This window comes from Podarcis muralis, chromosome 10 (genome assembly GCF_964188315.1).
Source record: "Podarcis muralis chromosome 10, rPodMur119.hap1.1, whole genome shotgun sequence".
NCBI lineage: Eukaryota > Metazoa > Chordata > Lepidosauria > Squamata > Lacertidae > Podarcis > Podarcis muralis.
In genome coordinates, this window is record NC_135664.1 from 60071965 (window position 1) to 60092378 (window position 20414).

Consider the following 20414-nt stretch of genomic DNA (forward strand, 5'->3'; position numbering starts at 1 on the left):
ATACTGTACCATACAGAAAAGTGTCAATAGTCTAAAAGGTCACAAGAGAAGGTTTGTTCTAATTAGCCCTGCCCCCAAGTTCCCCAGTAATGCTATAGGCTTGTTTACACACGCACACACCCACACCCCACACATAGAGAGCAGGGTTTGAATCCCCACTCAGCCAAGAAGCTCAGTGGGTGACCTTGGGCTAGTCACCATCTCTTAGCCTAACCTACCTCACAGGGTTGTTGTGGGGGTGAAATGGGGATGAGGAGAACCATTGTACACCACCCTGAGATCCTTGGAAGATAAAGAATAAATGTAATAAATAAGAATAATGAAATGTACAAGTGTTTGCGTGAAAGTGTGTACATTTATTTACTTGTGGTGTGCACAGGTACATAGACTGTATACTCGTTGAATATAACATGTGAAAAACTATTGAGTGTTTAGCTCAGTTATTTGTGTACACAAGTACACTGTACACTCATGGGCTGTCATGTGTGAATGTCACCATCATCTCCCTTTTAAGGCTCAAATCCTGTAAGGCACAATTTAGTTAACTCTATCATGGTGATGGACGCTGGCATTTAGCTCATTGGGCCACACAATACAAGCAGGCCTCATTTAAGGGTTGAACAATGATGGCTACAACAGTCTTCTCTCCTCATCCACTTAAAAGCACCACGTACAGTCCATGTTCACACAAACAGTGTACTAGAACTGAAAAGGGGCTCCTTCCATGCCATGCAGGTTGGTCTGCTAGGGCAAATGGGGCACTGCCACACCAACTTTATTCTGCCCCCACCTGCCTCCTTAGTTACAACCACTTATTTACAACCACGAGCTGGAGGTACTGCCTGTTAGCTTCTTCCTCCTTCGTTTCAGCCTTGTCCTTGTGCAACTCAGCATGCAGAAGGAGGACAAAGCCAGAATTAGTTGTTTCTGCCGAACATTAGCTTAGGCTCCACCTAGTGTTGGTCTCCCTGACTTCCACTCCATCAGTCCAGACAGTACTGGACCCAGGGCTAAGCATGAAATCCATACAGGGACCATTGAAGTCATAGAGACACAGAAGAATTCTGCTAGTGAATCCTTTCCTCCAACATGCCTCTGTGGCTTCCAAATCACATGGGTCTTTTTTCATGGCACCCACATTTCAACAGCCTTTCAAGGATATGCCTTATGGGGTTTCCTGATAAAAGGAACTAGTGCATGCAATGTTAATTGTCACTTGACTGTCAAGAGTGAGGCAGACATTGAGCATGAGCCCCATACGGAAGCCGACACCTCCAGACTACTCAGAGTACTGTTTGAGAACTTCAGAACCATGGGCAACACTTCTCTGCCAAATGACCTGTTAACCTTCCTCCCCAATTTCATTAAAGCTGCAAAAGAGCTGTAGGCATTTTGGCTGCATTTGGAACATAGGAAGCTGCCTTGTAGGCGAATCAAGGAAAAAGCACACCAAGAACTCAGGCCAATGTACGTTTCAATAGTGGGAGTGGTCCCTACTCACAACTCAATAATCAATAGAAACAAAAACTAATCCATTCAAAACTATGTATTATAATAAAGATTACAAACTCTAACAGAGATTACAAACTCAAAGAGATATGTATAAAACTGTAATTCGTTACAAAGATTTTCTCCTTTTCACTCAACAATAATGTTGATCCTTATGATTTAATAGCTTGCAGATGGAGACTCAGTTTCAATCATTATGACTGTTGTATAATTCATGATAATTTAGAATTTAAATGTATTTTTATGTAATATTTGATACTTCCAGCTGATGAAGGTGAATACATTGAAACAGGGCCCTGTCCTGGTTTCCAATCCATAATTGACTTCTGCTCAGTGATTGAAACTGAGTCTGTAAACTGAGTTTGTAATCTTTATTATAATACATACTTTTGAATGGATTAGTTTTTGTTTCTACTGATTATTGAGTTGTGAGTAGGGACCACTCCCACTATTGAAACTTACATTGGCCTGGGTTCTTGGTGTGCTTTTTCCTTGTAGGCGAATCAGGCAGTTTGTTCCGCCTACCTCAGAGTTGCCCATTCTTATTGGCAGCTGCTTTCCAGGGTTGAAGGCAGGGGTCTCAACTTGCCCGACCAGGAGATGCCAGGGATCAAACCTAGGGGCTTCTGTAGGCAAGGTAAACACTCTTTTACCACCTTCACCCTTCCGCTAAGCTTTGACCAGCGAGCTGCAGCTGTTGCCAGCTCTTACACTATTGCAATCACAGATATTGCTACTAAGCGCATCCCGAAAATCGCAGGCTTAATTTTTATTAAAAAGAGCCCAGAAACTTTCTAGCCCTTAAGACTGCAAATATAACCTTGAAACTGTTTGGATAATAGTTGATGAGATTTCAGGAGCCGGGGAGGGGCAGAGGATTGAGCAGGATTTCCAGCAGACCAGGAGGGGAGGGGTATTCAGTCAGGGCTGTATTTGGCACTTCCAGGACCCAGCAGAAGCAATCTGAATTATGCAAAATAAGCACTGTTATGCAAACATGCTTTACTTGCATTATTTAGCCAAGGCTCAGAATTTTGGCTTCTTTTCAGAGGGTAGGATATTTTGCACATAATTCCATGCCTTTTAATGCAGAGAATACAGAGGTATGCAGGAACCCTCTGTCCTTGAAGCTCAGGTTTCACTTACAGTTGAAAGGTAGGAGAAGAAGGTCAGGGTCAGATTTCTTGTCGCTGCCCTTCCCACCCCCACTGAAAAGTAAGCAACTGTGTGCAGAGACAGTTAACTAATTAGAAATCTAATCCCAGTTGCAGCTGTATCCAATTTTGCTCTAACACCTCTTGAGGAAGGAGAACCGGCCAGTAAGGAGAAAGAAAGTGTGGTTTTACATGCCGAAGCATGCAGTCAAGTCTACTCAAAAGTAAGACCCGTTGAGTTCAAGGCATTTTATTTCCAGGTACCTGAATACACGATTGCTTCCTAAAAAGAAAAAGCCATGTGGATTGTGTTTTTCCTTCCAGTAAGTAAGCATCAGGGACGCTTACTTCCAGTAAGCTTACTTCCAGTAAGTAAGCATCAGGGACGCGGGTGGCGCTGTGGGTAAAACCTCAGTGCCTAGGACTTGCCGATCGCATGGTCGGCGGTTCGAATCCCCGCGGCGGGGTGCGCTCCCGTTGTTCGGTCCCAGCGCCTGCCAACCTAGCAGTTCGAAAGCACCCCTGGTTGCAAGTAGATAAATAGGGACCGCTTACTAGCGGGAAGGTAAACAGCGTTTCCGTGTGCGGCTCTGGCTCACCAGAGTAGCTTTGTCACGCTGGCCACGTGACCCGGAAGTGTCTGCGGACAGCGCTGGCTCCCGGCCTATAGAGTGAGATGAGTGCACAACCCTAGAGTCTGGCAAGACTGGCCCGTACGGGCAGGGGTACCTTTACCTTTAAGTAAGCATGAAGGCTAGAAACCTGTTTCGGTGGGTTTTTAAAAATTAAAATTAAGGCTGATTTTCAAGACGTACGTAGTAGAGCTCTATGCCTGCAAGAGCTTTAATAGGGACACAAGCAAAATGTGACTTATAAAAATGTATAAACTACTTCCAAATATCTATTGCGTCTACAGGTTGAACACTACAAATTTTCAATCTGCCTTTAAGGCTGAAATCCTAAATTACCTTTCTTGAATCCCAGCAGGACTTGCTTCTAGATAGCCACATTTATTAGAACTGGGATATAGGGATGAAAAAATTACTAACACAAGCAATACACAGCAGACGCATTCAGTAAATTACAGAATTCCACCCAGATATTCCCCAGCTGAAAACTTGAGTGACAGTGCCGTTGACCAATGGAACACGAATATAGAAACATTTCATCATCAGAACAATCTTTAATTAGCTGATCCTTCCTTGAGAGCAGGGCAATGTATCCTAGCAACCGCAGAGAACTGCCAGCTTTTGCAAAACAGACTTTCATTAACCACCTCATGGGTGGCAGACAGCAAGGGAAACAATAGTAAGTGAAGGCAGTAGTGGCTCCTGGCTCTTTCTTGGTTTCTGAGTTCTTCTAATCCCTTCTGACATTCCATCTGTACAATGTAAATTAAGATACTACAGTGCTAATTCACACAGCCTGCCAATAAATGTGAATTTAAAAGGAGGGCCACGGATCAACTTCAATGAAAAGAGCAAGGAAGTGGAGAAGAGTATATACACGACAAAATTTAAATAGTGGTGGCCGGCAGAGATTAGAAACTGGAGTATTATAAAGCGAAAGAGTGGATGACATTTCCACCAGATCAAATGGACTAGAAACTCTAGAGGCTTAGGGAAAAAATAATGTTGGGTGGCTTTAAAATAGGATTAGAAACATAGAGGACAAGACTATCAGTGGCTACTAACCCTGAAGGATATGCTCTACTCTCCACAGCCCAAGACAGGATGCTTCTGGATATCACTTGCTGGGAACAGCAGGAGGGGATAGAGCTCTTGTGCTCTAGTCCTGCTTGCAAGTTTCCCACAGGCATCTGCCTGGCCACTGTGAGAATAAAATGCTGGCCTAGAAGGGCCCCTGGCCTGATCCAGCAGGGCTCCTCTTATTCTTAATCATACATGGATGAAACTGAAAGAATGCCAATGGGAACACAATTGGGTGTTGGCAAGATCTGCTCAAACACATTCTTAATTTGCAAAACAAGAGTGCATGCACACCAAGAATCTCTTAATAGTGAGGGCATAACTAATCCGTGTCAAATGATCCTGTGTGTACATTTTTGCTTAAAGAAGTGCCTTGCACTGGATTAGATTAGTGCAGCACTCTTTGTAAGAATTCCAGCGCTAGGTGGTTTACCAAAATCTGGCTCATGGTCTATCAAGTCGATTGTCTACTCTGCCCACATCCTGATAAGACTTTGCCATCACTATTCTTACTGTTTCGTAGAGTTGGAAGGGTTTGTGCAGAGCATCCAGTCCAACCCATGCTTGATGTAAAGTCTTTCCAGATGTCCTTTTTATTGTGCCGTCATAATTATTTGTGCTCACGGTGATATCAGGCCAGTTGTGTGATATCCTGCTTTCAATACTCTTAGCAGCTTCAAGGTTTTGGGACAGTCATACTGCTTTGTTCCCAATCAGTGCATGTTCTACAACTTTTGGCTGAAATCCTACACACACACACACACACACACACACACACACACACACAAATGTTCTGGGTTATTTTTTATGTCCTGCTTTTGTTGTGCGGGAATATTGGGGAAGCGTCACAGAACAACTAATAAAGTGGAATGATTTGTGGATGGTCCTGGATACTATTGCATTAATGCACTAGTATTGTGCCAATGTTGCAGGATATACCCACAAACAAAACAACAGCAACAACAAGAAAGAAAACAGTCAGGAGAGGCCCACACATAGAGTGGAAAAGTGTAATTCCAAAGGCTGCACTGATTGGCTGCAGTATTAGCACGCAATGATAAACCATGGTTTAGTGCTACATGGATTGACTGTAACAAGCTTGAGGGAAGCATCAGGCTAGCATGCTCTCCCTCCCCTCTCCTCATCCCACATGGCTAGGAGAAGGACACCTCCCAAGTTTAGTTGGGATACTTTAAAGCATCTCAGTTTAGCATTACAGTTGAACCAGGGATCCTTGGATTTTTAAAAACAAACAAACTTCACATCTGTTTTCTAATAAGCCTACCATAGTTGGATTATGAAATCAGCCAGGAAAGGAGAGGGGTAGCATATGAACACCTTGTTGGGCTCATTGAGCCTTGGCTGCATAATGCTAAAATTTAGCTGCTAAATTATGGTTTAGTGTTATGTGGTGAACCAGGCCACTATCAACAGCAAAGAAGGGAAGACAATCCAGACCCTTTTAATTAATTGAACTAGACTGCTGGTCCATTACTAGCTGAAAGGCATAGTTGTACACTGTATGCCAAGCATGCGCTAATCACAACAATCCATTCTCATAGTTGCCGAGGAATAACAATTAGGGACTTCAGTTCAAAGAGCCAAAACATTCCAATCAAGCAAAGCAGAGTTTTGCATTCAATGAGCTAAACATGCCTGCAAACTACACAGTACAATTCCGTGATCCCTACCTGTCTTTCATGCTCCTCTCAGTTGGTTTTAGGGTGTGCAACCCCTCCTGATGACATTGCTATGGCTGCTTCTTCTTTTCAACATGAGAAGCTGTGACTATTTCTTTCTCTTCAAACTTAGCTACACAGCCTTGCTCCTTCCAGCTCAGAGTCTTAGTGTTGCTAATCTCTAATTAGCAGCCCACTAACACAGAAGAGGCCAGGAGCTCGGAAGACTGCCCACCCCCAACCCTGTGGCCCTGTGACCGGTACTGTTCCGATCTGGATTAACGTTTGAGGTGATTTGTCCTGGAGGCCTTACTGCATGTGCCTATATTTCTAAATACCCTTGAGCTGCACTGGGTGACGGGGCATTAAAAACCAAACCAAATGAGTGACTAAAACCACATACAACATTTGCACAGCAAAGGGTCCAGCTTTTCCTTCTACTCACTGGTTTCTTCGGTTACTGCAATTTGTGGCTACTCTGGTCCAGAGTTTTTTTTTAGCAAAGATAGTAAGCAAAATGCAAGATCACAAAACGTGAGCGAGGGAGCGAGGAATGCCTTCCATACACAGCAAGATGAAATATTCTTTTCTGCTTAAAAAAAAAAAGCTAAGGTTAAATAAGTTGAGAGAAATGTAAAACTAGTAACTTGAAAAAATAACAAAAAGGAAGCACATATTTGATAACGCTGGAGGACAACCAATGAAGTGGATGTAAAACAACAAGTTTTAAAGCTTTCCCCCCAGAGTACTGATAATCGGAACGAATGCCTCGCAAGACGGAAAACTCGCAAGATGAAAGGGTTTTTGGTTTTTTGAGTTGCTTCGCAAGACGATTTTCCCTATGGGCTTGCTTCACAAGACGGAAACGTCTTGCAAGTTTGTTTCCTTTTTCTTAAAACCGTTAATACAGTTGCGACTTGACTTTGAGAAGCAACTCATAGCACACGGTGTGGTAGCCTTTTTTTGAGGTTTTTGAAGACTTTGGTGATTTTTGAAGCTTTTCCAAAACTTTTCCGAAACCGTGCTTCGCAAGACGAAAAAAATCGCAAGACGAAAAAACTCGCGGAACGAATTAATTTCGTCTTGCGAGGCACCACTGTATTAAGTTCTCTTACACAAATGTGCCCCCTGAAAACAGAAAAAGGTGTGAGGTAAAAAGGTTTTAGACTATCCATCTCAACATGCTTGTTTTCTATATAGAAGGGAGAACCACACAAATTTATGAGCTCCAAGCTGCAGACATAATAGCGCAAATACAGGGTTTGGATTTTGTTTTTTAAAGTAAACATGAGTTTGCCACTTCAGTGAAAAAATAGGTAATGCAAGTATATGTTATTTTGTTGAGGAATGGACTTACTGATGTGAACTGAACAAATATAATATATTTCGGCCGAAAGAAAATGTCTTATTAGTGACCTTTGCTATACCAGTTGTTTTGGATCGGAATCTTGCTTATTCCTGTTTTTTATGTATTGTTCGTATTTCACAAGCCCTCTCCATGAGCAGAAAATATAGTATGTGCAGAGTTTGTCCTTATTTTTAGTGAAAGCGGAAATTGTGTGTCCAAACAAATTTCCTTCTGCCTTTAGTTTCAGAAATATGTGTTGTGGGGAGGGGAAAGGAGGGGAGAATTCAGAGGCAGTAAAAAGCAATAACAAGTAAGCTATCCAAACCTAATAAGGAAATGTTGCTTTTTGGAATAAAAATATAATGCATAATTATATTTTGTGTGTCATACCCTGCCTGAAAAGTTGGAATTGTCTGATGCATTAAAGCTTTCTTTAGCCGAATGACACCACTCGTCTATCTGTCCCAGGGATGGAGAACTGGTGGCCCTTCAGATGTTTTTGGGCACTGGCCATTCCAACTGGAGCTAATGAGAGTTCAAAGTCCAGCAGCATTTCTCTCACCATCTCTGATCTAGTCAAATCCTGTCTACTCCAGCCTTTCCCAAACTGGTGCCTTCCAAACCATGTTGGCCTCCAATTCCTACCAGCCCCAATTAGCTTGGCTAATGCTCAAGGATGATAGTTGTTGTCTAAAACATGTGGAGAGTGCCAGGTTGGGGAAGACTTTTCTACAACAAATCTCTGGGCTCTCCAGCAGAGGTTTCCTCCTAGCACTTAGCACCGTAAGTCCTTTTAGCTGGAACCATTTTGGGATCTGAACCTGGCGGTTTCTGTATCCAAAGAATAGGCACTACTACTGAGCTGTGTATCCAACACCACAATCCAATAGCCAATTCAGCCTGCGGGTTTCCAGTTCCTGTGGAGAGCTTTGAATCCATGTGAGGTAGCCATCTAATTTTTCACTGCATGACCTGTTGTGAGTTGTTTCTCATGTATTGATCAGTTGGTACAGTATGAGACAGGGTGAAAGATTCTTGCATTGCAGAGGGTTGTACTAGATGACCCTTGTGGACCCCCCCCCCCCAGCTCTACAATTCTATGATTCTGTGATTCATGTAACTTTCCTCTAAGCAGGTTTGGAAAGCGCATATGGGAAGTGGCCAGAAAATGACTACGGTAAATGATAAGTTTTTGTCAAGCAGGGCTTACATGCGTTTTCCAGTTCACATAAGAAAATAATTCATAGTACACCTACAGAATGTTCCTATTATTTTATTCTCCTTGAGATTATTCCCTAGTCTGTTGTTGTTGTTGTTTTGCATCAGGTTATCAAATACTTGATTTAAAATGAGCTCCCATACACTTGTCCCATCCATATGAACAGCATTCACAAATTACATACTGTATTCCAGACTGAGGATATAGTTTTATACACACTTACCAGGGAACAAGCCCTGTTGAAGACAGTAGGCTGTACTTCTGAGTAAGCATGCATAAGATTGCACTGCAAAGGGCATTCTTGTTGGCACTTGCATACCTCCCCACAAAAAACATAGGTTACCAAAATTGGGATACTAACATCTTCACTATTGCTTTGGTTCCCATGCAACTTGGTTTTTTAAATATTTTATTTCAAAGTAAAAGTTATTTTGCTGTTTTGCATGTGGTTGTGCATTAGTGATGGTTACCTGTTTGAATTCAAATAAGCCTCTTAATATCCAATTGCTGTTCTGGGTGGCAATCTTGGAAGTTGAAGATGTTGGTCTTGCATAGTTCCACACTGCACCCTACAGGACACAAGAGCAAAGTACAAAAACACGTTACTATTAATTTCTCATATAGAAACAGGCTGTTCTGTTGCATCCTAGACTTGATTCCATGGACTTCTGTGGGAATGTTGTTGATATACTTAGCTTTCTCTTGCTGAAATAGGGTTAAATTAGAGGGGTTTATATGGACTCTGTTGTGTGTGAGGTTTGTTTGATTGTTTGTTTTACTATTGAAGAATGCAGTTTTATGAACAAGAGACAAAAAAGGCTTGTGGTCAAAATATTTAATGCCAATGTGTAAATACAAGAGCTATTCTCTGTACTGGGTGGCCCAACAACCAGCGGGACCAGACTGTGGGGTTCTGGGAACAGAACCACAGGCCCAACACGGTAGCTAGTACCCCCAGTGGCAGCCTAGGGGGCTAGAAGAGGGAGGCATCCCTACACAATCTGCTGGGAGACACCAGAAGCATAGGAAGCCCCCAGAAGGACTGAACCTGTGAATTACTGTAAGCAACAAGGACTGAGAACTGTGTTTGCTTTACTCAAGAGTATAAACGCTGTGGAAAACCCAGCTACTACAAGAAGAAGAGGTGGTGGGGGTTTCTGCTCTTGGATCTGTGAACTGACCTACAAAGGGATTGTGCCTGCAAGTTCAACAATGACTTTGAAATGCTGTGATGTCTTTTTTTTTTATGCATGCTGTGGTGTTGGGATAGTAAGCGCTTTGTTTAAATTACTCTGTTCACGGAGAAAGGCTTGGAGGAATCCAGGAAGCTGGGGCCGCTTACAAAGGAACTGTTATTGTGTTTTTAAATGTCTTCTTGTGTTTTTGATGTAACTTTCTGCTATCTTTCAAGCACAGTGGAATGCTGGTAGTAACCGTGTTGGACAGTCATGTAAGACTGCCTTTTGCTAAGGAGGGGGTGACATTATAGAAATAGGGGGATCCCCCTAAACCCTATAAGTTAATAAATGCTAGGATTTTGGGTTCTTTGTGATATGCAGGGAGACTATAAGCTGCCAAGGGGATTCCTTGGTTGCCTTACTCAAACCAGCCTGGCTGGCCTAGGGAAGAGCAGAGCATTAAAATAGAGCCATTGAGGACAACTCCTTGTCCCTGGTGTGACCTGAGACTGAAGATTTGGAGGGTTGCCAAGGTAACTGCTCTGGGGGAGGGCAAGAGGCCTCTGGGAAGAAGAAAGAGGGAGAATGGCAGAGATACATCTTGGCAATGCTCTGGGCTATGCTGTAAGATCTGGACCCCCTCCCAGCAGATGGAAGGTACAAATAAGTGAATAAACCTCGTTTCCCAAAGCACGACAGCGTGTCTTCTGTTCTTCGAAGGGCCGCAGAGCCTGTAGGTGTGCCTGTGACGCCATACGCTCTGGTCACTCCTTGGCAAGTGCCGGGCTTTTGCAACAATACAGTGGTACCTCGGGTTAAGTACTTAATTCCTTCCGGAGGTCTGTACTTAACCTGAAACTGTTCTTAACCTGAAGCACCACTTTAGCTAATGGGGCCTTCCGCTGCTGGCGCGCTGCTGGAGCACGATTTCTGTTCTCATCCTGAAGCAAAGTTCTTAACATGAAGCACTGTTCCTTGGTTAGCGAAGTCTGTAACCTGAAGCGTATGTAACCTGAAGCGCATGTAACCCGAAGTAGCACTGTATATTAAAACCAGTTAGTGGGGTGGAGTGGAGAGGTAATGCCTTAAAAGCATCTGAATTTGTGTTCCCAAACCAAGCTGGGTTCAGGTGTTCCGTGGTATGTCTGTGAAGAACACTTGCAATAACCTGAATTCTACATTCTGGTAGGTAGCCATGTTGTTCTGACGCAGTCGAAATAAATTTTTAAAAATCACAAATTGTCCACTAGCACCTTTTTTTTTATTTATTTCGACTGAATTTTTTACAATGTAAAAAAAAGGGAGGAATTAAAATGCAATTAAAATCCATTACACATCTAGCTCAGAGCATTACAGTTGTACAACAGGCAGGAGAAAAACAAATCACCAAGTGGTCCAACCAGACCCTCAGAAATTTCCAACTACGTACTGTATTAACGAGGAGGGACATTATGAATTGAGGAGGCCAAAGAACTAAGCTTAAATCCCCCTCCCTCCTGCTCCACGTTACTTCCTGCCACGGGCTGCCTTCCGGTTGTCGCTGTCCGGCCTCCCGTCAGTCAGCCTTTCCCGTCGACTTTCCCCTCTCACTCGAGAGGGACTACATTTCCCAGCATGCTCTCTTGCGGCGTGACTGCGGGCGCGCAGGTAAAGCGAGGAAGTCGTCTGTTCTGCTGCTGACCGAACAGCAGTTTAGGGGCAGTCGCATTTTTTGTTGCTCTTTATGCGGAATGCGTAGGGAGATGATCTCTGCTTCCTAGAAAGAGAGCGGGGTCTGTACTGCGTTTGCTTTTGATAGGATACAGGGCATTATAGAAGGCGGATCCGCCCCCTCAGAATTGCAATTGTGCAATTCTGCAGATCTGGACAGTCGGGATCTTCTGGATTCTGAAGAATGGTGCAACCGAAGACAAATTTCTTTTTTCCTTAGCTTTTCCCTTCCTACACACCCCTTCCTCTCTTTTCTATCCGGTGTCTGACTGCAGTGGGGAATAGCCTGCCTCTGAAGAAGAGTTAGTGGGCTAAAAATAATAAACAAAAACCCAAATTGTTGAGTGCTGCATAATATTTTGTCCTGAAGCTGCTGATCGCGCGAGGCAACCGGGCCTATAGCGCAGCTCAGTCGGGAGTGTTTAGTTTTAGAACCAGCACCTAGAGATGATGAGGAATGACCTGTCCGTGGCGCTTGCTGGCATCGGCGGGGCAGGGAGCCTTTTAAGAAGCAGCGAGCCCGTGTCTCTGTCTCCAGTGGCGTCCCAAGCAGCTTCCTTACTGGAAGAGGCTGCAGATCTGCTGGTGATGAACAGGGACTTCGCGGCTGCTCTGGACAGGTGCGAGAAAGGCTGCGAGAGCCTCAGGAAGGACCCCGAGAATGAAGATGCTGACAGGTACGTGCTGAATTGAGGCAGAGGTCGGGTGAGAACTGGGAAGAGGGGGATTGATCAGTGCCAGATTTAGGTATGTGCTGAGCTATCTGCAGCCCATGATCTAGCGGGTGGGGCTCATCCTCTTGCAATATTTTTTTAAATAAAAAAAACCAGGCAAATTTTATTACCTAGGCCCAGTTGCTTAGTAATATTAAACACACAATGTTTGTGTGTCTATGACTGTATATGAGTTACACAATTGCGTACTTACAATTTAGTAACGTTCGCGGAGGTTTTATGCTGCTCAGAATCAAAGAATAAAGTCAGCCATGAAGCAATACAAGCGTTCAGATCACTGTCTATCATTATAGAGTACATTTTGAGAACAAGTGAGGATTATAACATAGCTGTGATTCCCCTGTGAATGTTCTGTGTGAATGTCTTCGATAATTCCATACTTTTGTAAACTTATTAAACTCCTAGCCTCAAGGTTGCTTTAATCCAGTCCTGGAACTGATGTCGTTCTTCTAAAGGGAATTAAATAACAATATTTATTCCAGTACCTGTTAGCACAAATGGCAGAGGAATGCAGTTTCTTACAGAAAAATATATTTTACCAAGTTACAGCAGAGGGACGGGAAGGGTAAAATGGCCACTGGCTGTGCTGGGAGACAGCAACTTCCTGCTCCTCCTCTCCTTGAACTTCTCCTATTACCATCTGGTTATTATAAAACTTTGTAAATAAGAACTACTGTCTGTGTTTGCTCCCCCCTCCCCCCAATACCTTTGCCTTTTCTGTCATGCCTTTTAGATAGCCCCTGCCCCCAGACTTCCAATCTTGTTGCTGATCTTTGTATGGCACACTGGGAGTCCTTTTCAGCAGCAGAGTGGGGTTAATTTTTAATAATAATAATAATAATAATAATAATAATAATAATAATAACATTTTGTGCATCTATTTTCTGAATCAGCTCTGAAGAACTGAAATGCTCCTTATGCACTGTGGGTATCCAGGCGTTGGCTGAGATGAACCGATGGAGAGAAGTCCTGCCTTGGATTCTTCAGTACTATCACGAGCCTGAATGTTGGCCTTCCAGAATTCTAGAGCTGTGGTGGGTTCTGCTCTTACAGACACTGAGTTATATTATTGTATTTTGGGGGTGGTAAGCCTGTTACTGGACTGTACCAGTTTAGGCTGTGGGTGGGGGCTTGCATAGCTGAATGCACCTTCATGCAGATCAGTTCCCTGCATACAGAAAACTAGATATCTGGGAGAAAGAGGCATTGCATCCTAGCCTTCTGCCAGAAATGCTAGCTTTCTGTGTGTATGGATTTTCTTTTTGTATGGAGATGCAGTAAGTCATATGATCTCTCCTGAAGGAGCGTCTCCACCCCCATCGTTCAACCCGGACACTGAAGTCCAGTGCCGAGGGCCTTCTGGCGGTTCCCTCACTGCGAGAAGCAAAGTTACAGGGAACCAGGCAGAGGGCCTTCTGGGTGGTGGTGGCCGTCCTGTGGAACGCTCTACCATCAGATGTCAAAGAAATAAACAACTATCTGACATTTAGAAGACATCTGAAGGCAGCCCGGTTTAGGGCAGTTTGTAATGACTGATGTTTTAATGTATTTTTAATCTTTTGTTGGAAGCCTCCCAGAGTGGCTGGGGAAACCCAGCCAGATGGCCAGGGTATAAATAATAATAAATTATTATTATTACTATTATTATTATTTTGTCTGGGAAGGACGTTTTGCTTGGAGAGTGTTCTGAGGGCCAGATAGAGCCCTGCACTAAATTATACTAGCTCCCTCTGTGTCAAGGGCTTTCTTGAGAATGCATAGGAAAAATAATATGCAAATACAATGGTGTCATTATAATAATATTAAAGTGGTGGTATTGCTTTGTTTCCCTCTCAGCATCCTCCTGCATAGTAAAGTGGAAGAACCTCATGTGATGCTAGAAGTTGCCAGAGACTGGTTACATTCCTCAGCCAATCAGCACCTGCCTAGTTACGGCCTCTTGGCTCAGCTGCACCTGTTCCATGTGCTGTTGCCGCTCAGGCTCTTTGCAGAGGCAGAGGAGCTAATCCGAGATTGTAAAGCATTGAGCAAAGAGCAACAGGTGGAGGCCTGTGAGAGCATTAAGGAGCAGAGGCAGCAGTGGCTGCAGAAGGAAGAGGAGGAGCGCCAGCTTCCTGACGAGCGGCCAGAAATGGTGTGGAAGCAACGGTTGGGTAGGCTTTTCTTAAAAGCAGTCTTATGTGTTTTGTAGCTGAAACCAGATGCCTGGAGTATATAAATTTTCTTGCCACCAAGTCTGGAAACAAAGCCTTATGAGGAGTGGTTGAAGGAGGTGGTTATGTTTAGCCTGGAAAAGAGGAGACTGAGAGGAGATATGATAGCCATCTTCAAATATCTGAAGAGCTGTCACGTGGAAGAGGGAACAAGCTTGTTTTCTCCTGCTCTGGAGGGTAGGACTCAAACCAAGAAAGGAAATTCCAACTAAACATCAGGAAAAACTTTCTGACAGTAAGCTGTTTGACAGTGGAACAGTCTCCCTTGGGGGGTTGTGGACTGACCTTCCTTGGTGGTTTTTAAGCAGAGGTCGGATGGCCATCTGTCACAGATGCTTTAGCTGAGATTCCTGCATTGCTGGGGGTTGGACTAGATGACCCCTGCGTCCCTTCCAACTCTACAATTCTATTAATCTAGTAAGAGAATTGCAGTCCTACAGCATTCAGACAGCTTAATGAAACTGTCGGGCGAAGGGGACACACTTTCAACAACTTCACTGGGTTTTACTATTAGCATAGATAAAGCGTTTGCTAAGGGGCAAAAGCATTTCCTTGATCAGCCACAAGAAATCGGTGCTGGCTGTACAGTCCTCACATGACAACAGTGGAGAGCTTTTTAAGGGAGAAAGGAGGTTATTTTTCATGGAATCTTCTCTGGAAATAACTTTTCAAAGTTTCTTTTGAGCGGTGCCTCCTCGCCACTTTCCCTGGCGTAACGTCTTCCTTTCGTTTTGCAGGTTTGGTACCCCAAAAGGTGTTGACCATATTGGCACAGCTGGGTCGAGTGCTGGGATCCTTGGCAGGCCAGCTGTCTTCCATCCCCTACAGAAAGACACTCTTGGCTGCTTTCATGTTGTGTCTCATTGTCGTGAGACTTGACCCAGGTATACTTGAGAGAGGGGAGACAGTGGGAGGGGAAGGGAAAGGAGAAGTATCCAGCTGTTACCGTGTGAAATATTTAGCCTATGTGGGGTTGTATCTGGAATGGCAGTGTGTGTGTATTGACACACAGTGCTGCTTGGCCATGTTTGGGATTTCAGGAATGACTTGTAAAGCACAGACTGCTGGGGATATGGTCAAGTCTGCCGTATCTGGAGTGGGATGGAATGAGAGCCCCAAATTCAACCGAGGTCCAGGACCAAAGGAGTAGAAGGCCTGGCAGGGAGTAGCCGCATAAGAACCAAGTATACGACAGCTTCCTGAGTTAGACTCTTGGCTGATCTAGCCCTGGCAATGGCTCACTTGGGTTTCAGGCAAGGAGTCTGGGAACGGTAGTTTTAGGTGCTGGGAATTGTAGCTTTCTGAGGGGTCTTCTAACTACTCTCAGCTACCTTAACGAACTACAGTTCCCAGGTCTTTTGGGGAGAGGGCGGAGCCGTTGCTGTTAAAGTGATACAACAGTGTTTTAAACGTATGGTGCATGTGATACCTTAGTGGTTTATTTTATTTGTATGAGAACCCTTGGGACATTGGGTGTTTACATTTGGAGGAGGAATGTTTGACCAGTGTCGTGAATAATATTTGCTTATTGTTATGGGTAGATATGAGAAATAAAAGTCATCTTCTTCTTCTTCTCTTTTCCAGCATCTCCCACTTCTCTGCCCTTCCTCAACAGGCTAATCCAGCTTTTCCATCAAGCCCGCTTGGCTGCATTTTCTCCACACTCCAGGCCTCCAATTCAAGACTAACTGACTCCACTGCCTTCTGTATGATGCTGAAGCAGTGCTTGTTGGAGGACCGCGGAGAAGCCACTTGCAAGTCAATGAAGGTGACTGCAGCTGTTGAGAGAGCACCTGCAGTGAGGCAGAGACTTCTTCGAGAATTAAGGATAGTGGCAGCGCGGCATCTGGGCGGGGTATCTGCTGTGTCATGACCACAGCGATGGGACTGTTAAAGCATTTCCACGATAGATAGTTGGAATTTGGTGGCTTTGTATATGATCACCTAGAAACACTTGCCAACTAGATATCTTTATAACTGAGTTCTTGGAGCTTCTGTTTAAGGCTGATTTTTTTCGTATTTTTGATTCTGTGATATTGATTTATGTATTATATATGTATATTTGTAACATTAATTTTATTTAAATCACTTCCGTCTTGCCTTTTGGTCCCAGTTAGGAAATGCCTCTGTCCCCCCGAAAGATCGCAAGCTGTGATCACGTCCACACCATTCGTTTAAAGCAGAGTTTCCCAAACTTGGGTCTCTGACTGGTTTTTTTACTACAACACCCATCATCCATAGCTAGCAGGACCAGTGATCAGGGATGATGGGAATTGTAGTCAAATAAACAGCTGGACACCCAAGTTTGGGAAACCCTGGTTAAAAGCAAATTTATAGCACTTTTAACAGTCATGACTCCCCCATCAAAGAATCCTGGCAACTGTAGTTTACCCCTCACAGAGCTGCACTTTGCAGTACCTTTCACAAACTACAGTTCCCAGGATTCCTAGTGGGAAGCCATGTGCTTCAAATGTGTCATATGGATATTATCCAAATGGTAAAAGGTAAAGGTAAAGGAACCCCTGACCATTAGGTCCAGTCGTGACTGACTCTGGGGTTGCGGCGCTCATCTCACTTTACTGGCCGAGGGAGCCGGCGTACAGCTTCCAGGTCATGTGGCCAGCATGACTAAGCCGCTTCTGGAGAACCAGAGCAGCACACAGAAACACCGTTTACCTTCCCGCTGGAGCGGTACCTATTTATCTACTTGCACTTTGACGTGCTTTCGAACTGCTAGGTTGGCAGGAGCAGGGACCGAGCAACGGGAGCTCACCCCGTCGCGGGGATTCGAACTGCCAGCCTTCTGATCGGCAAGTCCTGGGCTCTGTGATTTAACCCACAGCGCCACCTGCTTCCCTTATCCAAATGGACAGAGGTAATAAAACGAAGCAGAGAGCAAAACAAAGCAAGCCACATTACAACTCTTAGCAGCAAAGGGAAAAAATTCTTCCAAAGACTGCTAGAAAATACAGGTATTGACAAATAAGGGGACTAATCAGGACAGCCAAGGTAGGGTGTTCCAAAATTTGAGCAGTGCAACCCAATGGACTCTTCCCCATGCCAAACCTCCACTGGCAACAGGACAGAGTGAGGCCTCTGATGAAAATCACAGTGGGTGGGCAGGCTCATATGGAAGGCAGAAATTCTTCAACTGCCTGGTCATAATCCCTTACTTAGGGTCCCCAAGTGCTTGACAGCCAAGCTGATTGTTGGGTACCCATTGGGCAAGTGCAAAGGGTGTTTTGTAAGCCACCCAGAGCTGCTGTTTTAAACTTCTGAAGTCCTTGATTTAAAGAGGGAATGTGGGGAAGCTTTGCAAAGGGCTTTAAGGGCAAGAGCAAGCGCTGGAAGCAAGCAGGTAGGCAGAGAAGACTGAACACAACTGGAGTTAATAGGCTCAAAAACGCAAGTCTAGCTGCTGCATTTGGCACCGGCCGAAGTTTCCGAACACTTCAGCAGCCCAGCAAAGTGTGTGCTGCAGTCATTGTCCGGAAGCACCCAAGACCACAAGCTTGGTTTTTCAAGGAAATTGCTATCCCTTCCAGTAAAGGTGTGTGTCTAATCTTGGATTGGCTTTCCTACTGATCAGAAGTGCCTCTGTCTTGTCTGGCTTAAAGTATCAACTCATTAGCCCACATTCAACCCACCACTGCTCTCAAGTTGCAGTTCAGGATCTCCACACCCTCCCTGGACGGACGGAAGGAAATGCGAGCTAGAGATGGGTGTCTGCAGCATATTACTGACACCAGATAACCTCCTAGCTGTTTCATGTGGGTGTGAAATAACGCAGGGGACACACTGGAGACCTTTGTGATGTAGGACAGAGGTCAAGGAATTAAACACGAATCCCTAAACGCCATGTTCAGCAACTGACTTGCAAGATAAGACTACAGCCACTGCTAAACAGCGCCTCCCATCCCAAAGGGATGGTCAATGGTATTAAAAGCTTGTTGCAAGGTCCAACTGGCCTGCAGTCCCCTTGTCCAGCTCACAGCACAGGCAATCCACTAGTGTGACAGATATTTCAATGCCAAAGCCATACTGCAAAGGATAAAGATCGTACGTTGAGCACTTTGCCCAAGTAGCATAAATAGGAAACCAGCAGGTAATCGCCTAGGATGGTGGGATCTGATGAAGGCTCCTTTGATAATGCCTTACAACTCAGTCCATATGGTACTTCACCATTCTTTACAACCTGCCCCATCCAATTGACCTGCCATGCTCTGGCTGCCTTAAGGAGTCAGGATGGGCGAAGGCCAAGAGGACAGATGATCAGCCTAACACCTTCAAGCACCCTGTCCACATCCTCAGGCTAAAACATACCTGTTAAAACAGGATGAGCAGGTAACAGCATAAGAAGTGCCCTTGCTGGATCAGATCAAAGGCCTATCTAACTCCACTTCCAGTTCTCACAGCAGCCAACCACATGCCTATGTGAAACCTGCAAAAAAGTTATGAATGCAACAGCAGTACCAGATGACAGCAGGGATAGCTCAGTCTGGAGAGCATGAGGCTCTTAATCCCAGGGTAGGGGGTTTGATTCCTGCATTGACTAGATGACTCTAGAAGGTCCCTTCCAACTCTACAGTTCTATGATTCTACCAAGGCTTCCATAGACTTCACAATGAGAACGGGATCTATTTTGAAACAAACACGAATGACTTTATCAGCAAGGTGCCTTGCAAACTGGTTGCTCTAGGCCAACACAGTGCCCTTTCCCCCTCAGAATACTTAACCCCTTGGAACAGCTCCGCTAGATGACAAGCCATTGGTAGGAAGATGGCAGAGAAAGTTGATGGACAACCATCAAGGGATGGACAACCTGTGGCTTCCAGATGCTGCTAGACTCCTGCTAGACTCCAGCTCCCATCACTTCTGGTCATTGGCTGGTGGAGGCAGATGAAAGATGTCCTACAACATCTAGAGGGCCACAGGTTCCACATACCTATGTTTTGTTGGATTTGTGATGTGTCTTCCAAGGTCTACTCAGCAGATTCAATGTCCTGAACTCAGGAAAAAAATGGAGCATTCAGTAGAATCAAATGGGAAAGCTTTTCCATGGCCTCTACTACTTCAAGATGAGGGTGGGTATTTGCAAATTTGAATTCTTCCCAGTGGGGGCAGGTAACTCCTTCTACATAGGAAACGATTCAGCCCAGCTTCCTTGAGATATATTTCCCTGCATGCAAGGAGCTTTTCCCAAAAAAACTTGTCCATGGCAGAAGCATTCAAACAAGCCACCCCTACACAAAGCCAGAAGTGGCAGAGTCCCAGGAAAAGAACCGGGTTCTGCTCAGAGAATAAAACAGAGCCAAGAGGAACTAGCTCCTATCATTTCAAGTGGGGAAGGGGACATGGGCAGATGGCTTCTGCTGAGCCCACCACCTGAGAGTGAGTGAGTGTTCAGTGATGTAAATGGCAGGAGCAGGAAAGGGGAGGTTGCCAAGGGTGATTATGACCTTCCTCCCCTGCACTGTGATGCTCAATGGCACTCCCTGGGGGTGGCATGCATGGCTTGGGGTCCTTGGCACCCAGCTGCCTAGAGCGAGACAGCAGTGAGAACATCAACATCCACAGCTGCTGTTGCTAATCGGGAGCGAGAGTGAGCACTACTTGAGGCACCATGGTAAGGAGGGAAGGGGAGCTTCCTGCACATGGAAGGTACCAAGGGGAGAGAAGGTTTCCTCTGCTTCAGAACTATTGAAAGGGTAGAAGATCAAGGCAATTTGACAATACAGGATTGATGTGGTGTAGACGTCAGGGTGTAGATCAGGGTTGGGGAACCGCCAAATCCTGCTGGGCTTTACGTCCACCCCTGACCATTGGCCCTGGTGTCTGGGACTGGTGGGTGTTAGAAGTCTAACAACATCAGGAATGCCACAGGTTTCCCTTCCCTGATCTACACCCTGGCATTTTATCCACCATCACATCAGTTCTGTGATGGCAATGTTGATGCTGCAG

The 20414-nt window shown here is 44.8% G+C and overlaps 1 protein-coding gene and 1 long non-coding RNA gene across 4 annotated transcripts; one reads left to right on the top strand and one right to left on the bottom strand.

The window, feature by feature from the left end:
* Positions 1-6595: 6595 nt before the first annotated feature.
* Positions 6596-11352, bottom strand: LOC144329010 (uncharacterized). Its single transcript, XR_013394426.1, has 3 exons — positions 11226-11352; positions 9089-9187; positions 6596-6640 (listed from the first exon to the last, which is right to left on the bottom strand). It is a non-coding gene; the product is annotated as an uncharacterized LOC144329010 (long non-coding RNA).
* Positions 11353-11467: 115 nt separating this feature from the next.
* On the top strand, positions 11468-16541 carry PEX26 (peroxisomal biogenesis factor 26). 3 transcript variants are annotated; one of them, XM_028745538.2, is made up of 5 exons: positions 11479-12183; positions 13134-13274; positions 14077-14393; positions 15191-15337; positions 16038-16541. In XM_028745538.2, exons 1-5 carry the CDS (start codon positions 11954-11956, stop codon positions 16139-16141), a joined length of 939 nt encoding a protein of 312 aa, XP_028601371.2. In that variant the 5' UTR covers positions 11479-11953; the 3' UTR covers positions 16142-16541. The 3 variants fall into 3 exon arrangements, with proteins under 3 accessions (XP_077791346.1, XP_077791349.1, XP_028601371.2); XM_077935220.1 differs by lacking the exon at positions 16038-16541 and having other exon boundaries at positions 11468-12183; positions 15191-15618; XM_077935223.1 differs by lacking the exon at positions 13134-13274 and having other exon boundaries at positions 11472-12183.
* The last annotated feature ends 3873 nt before the right edge of the window (positions 16542-20414 follow it).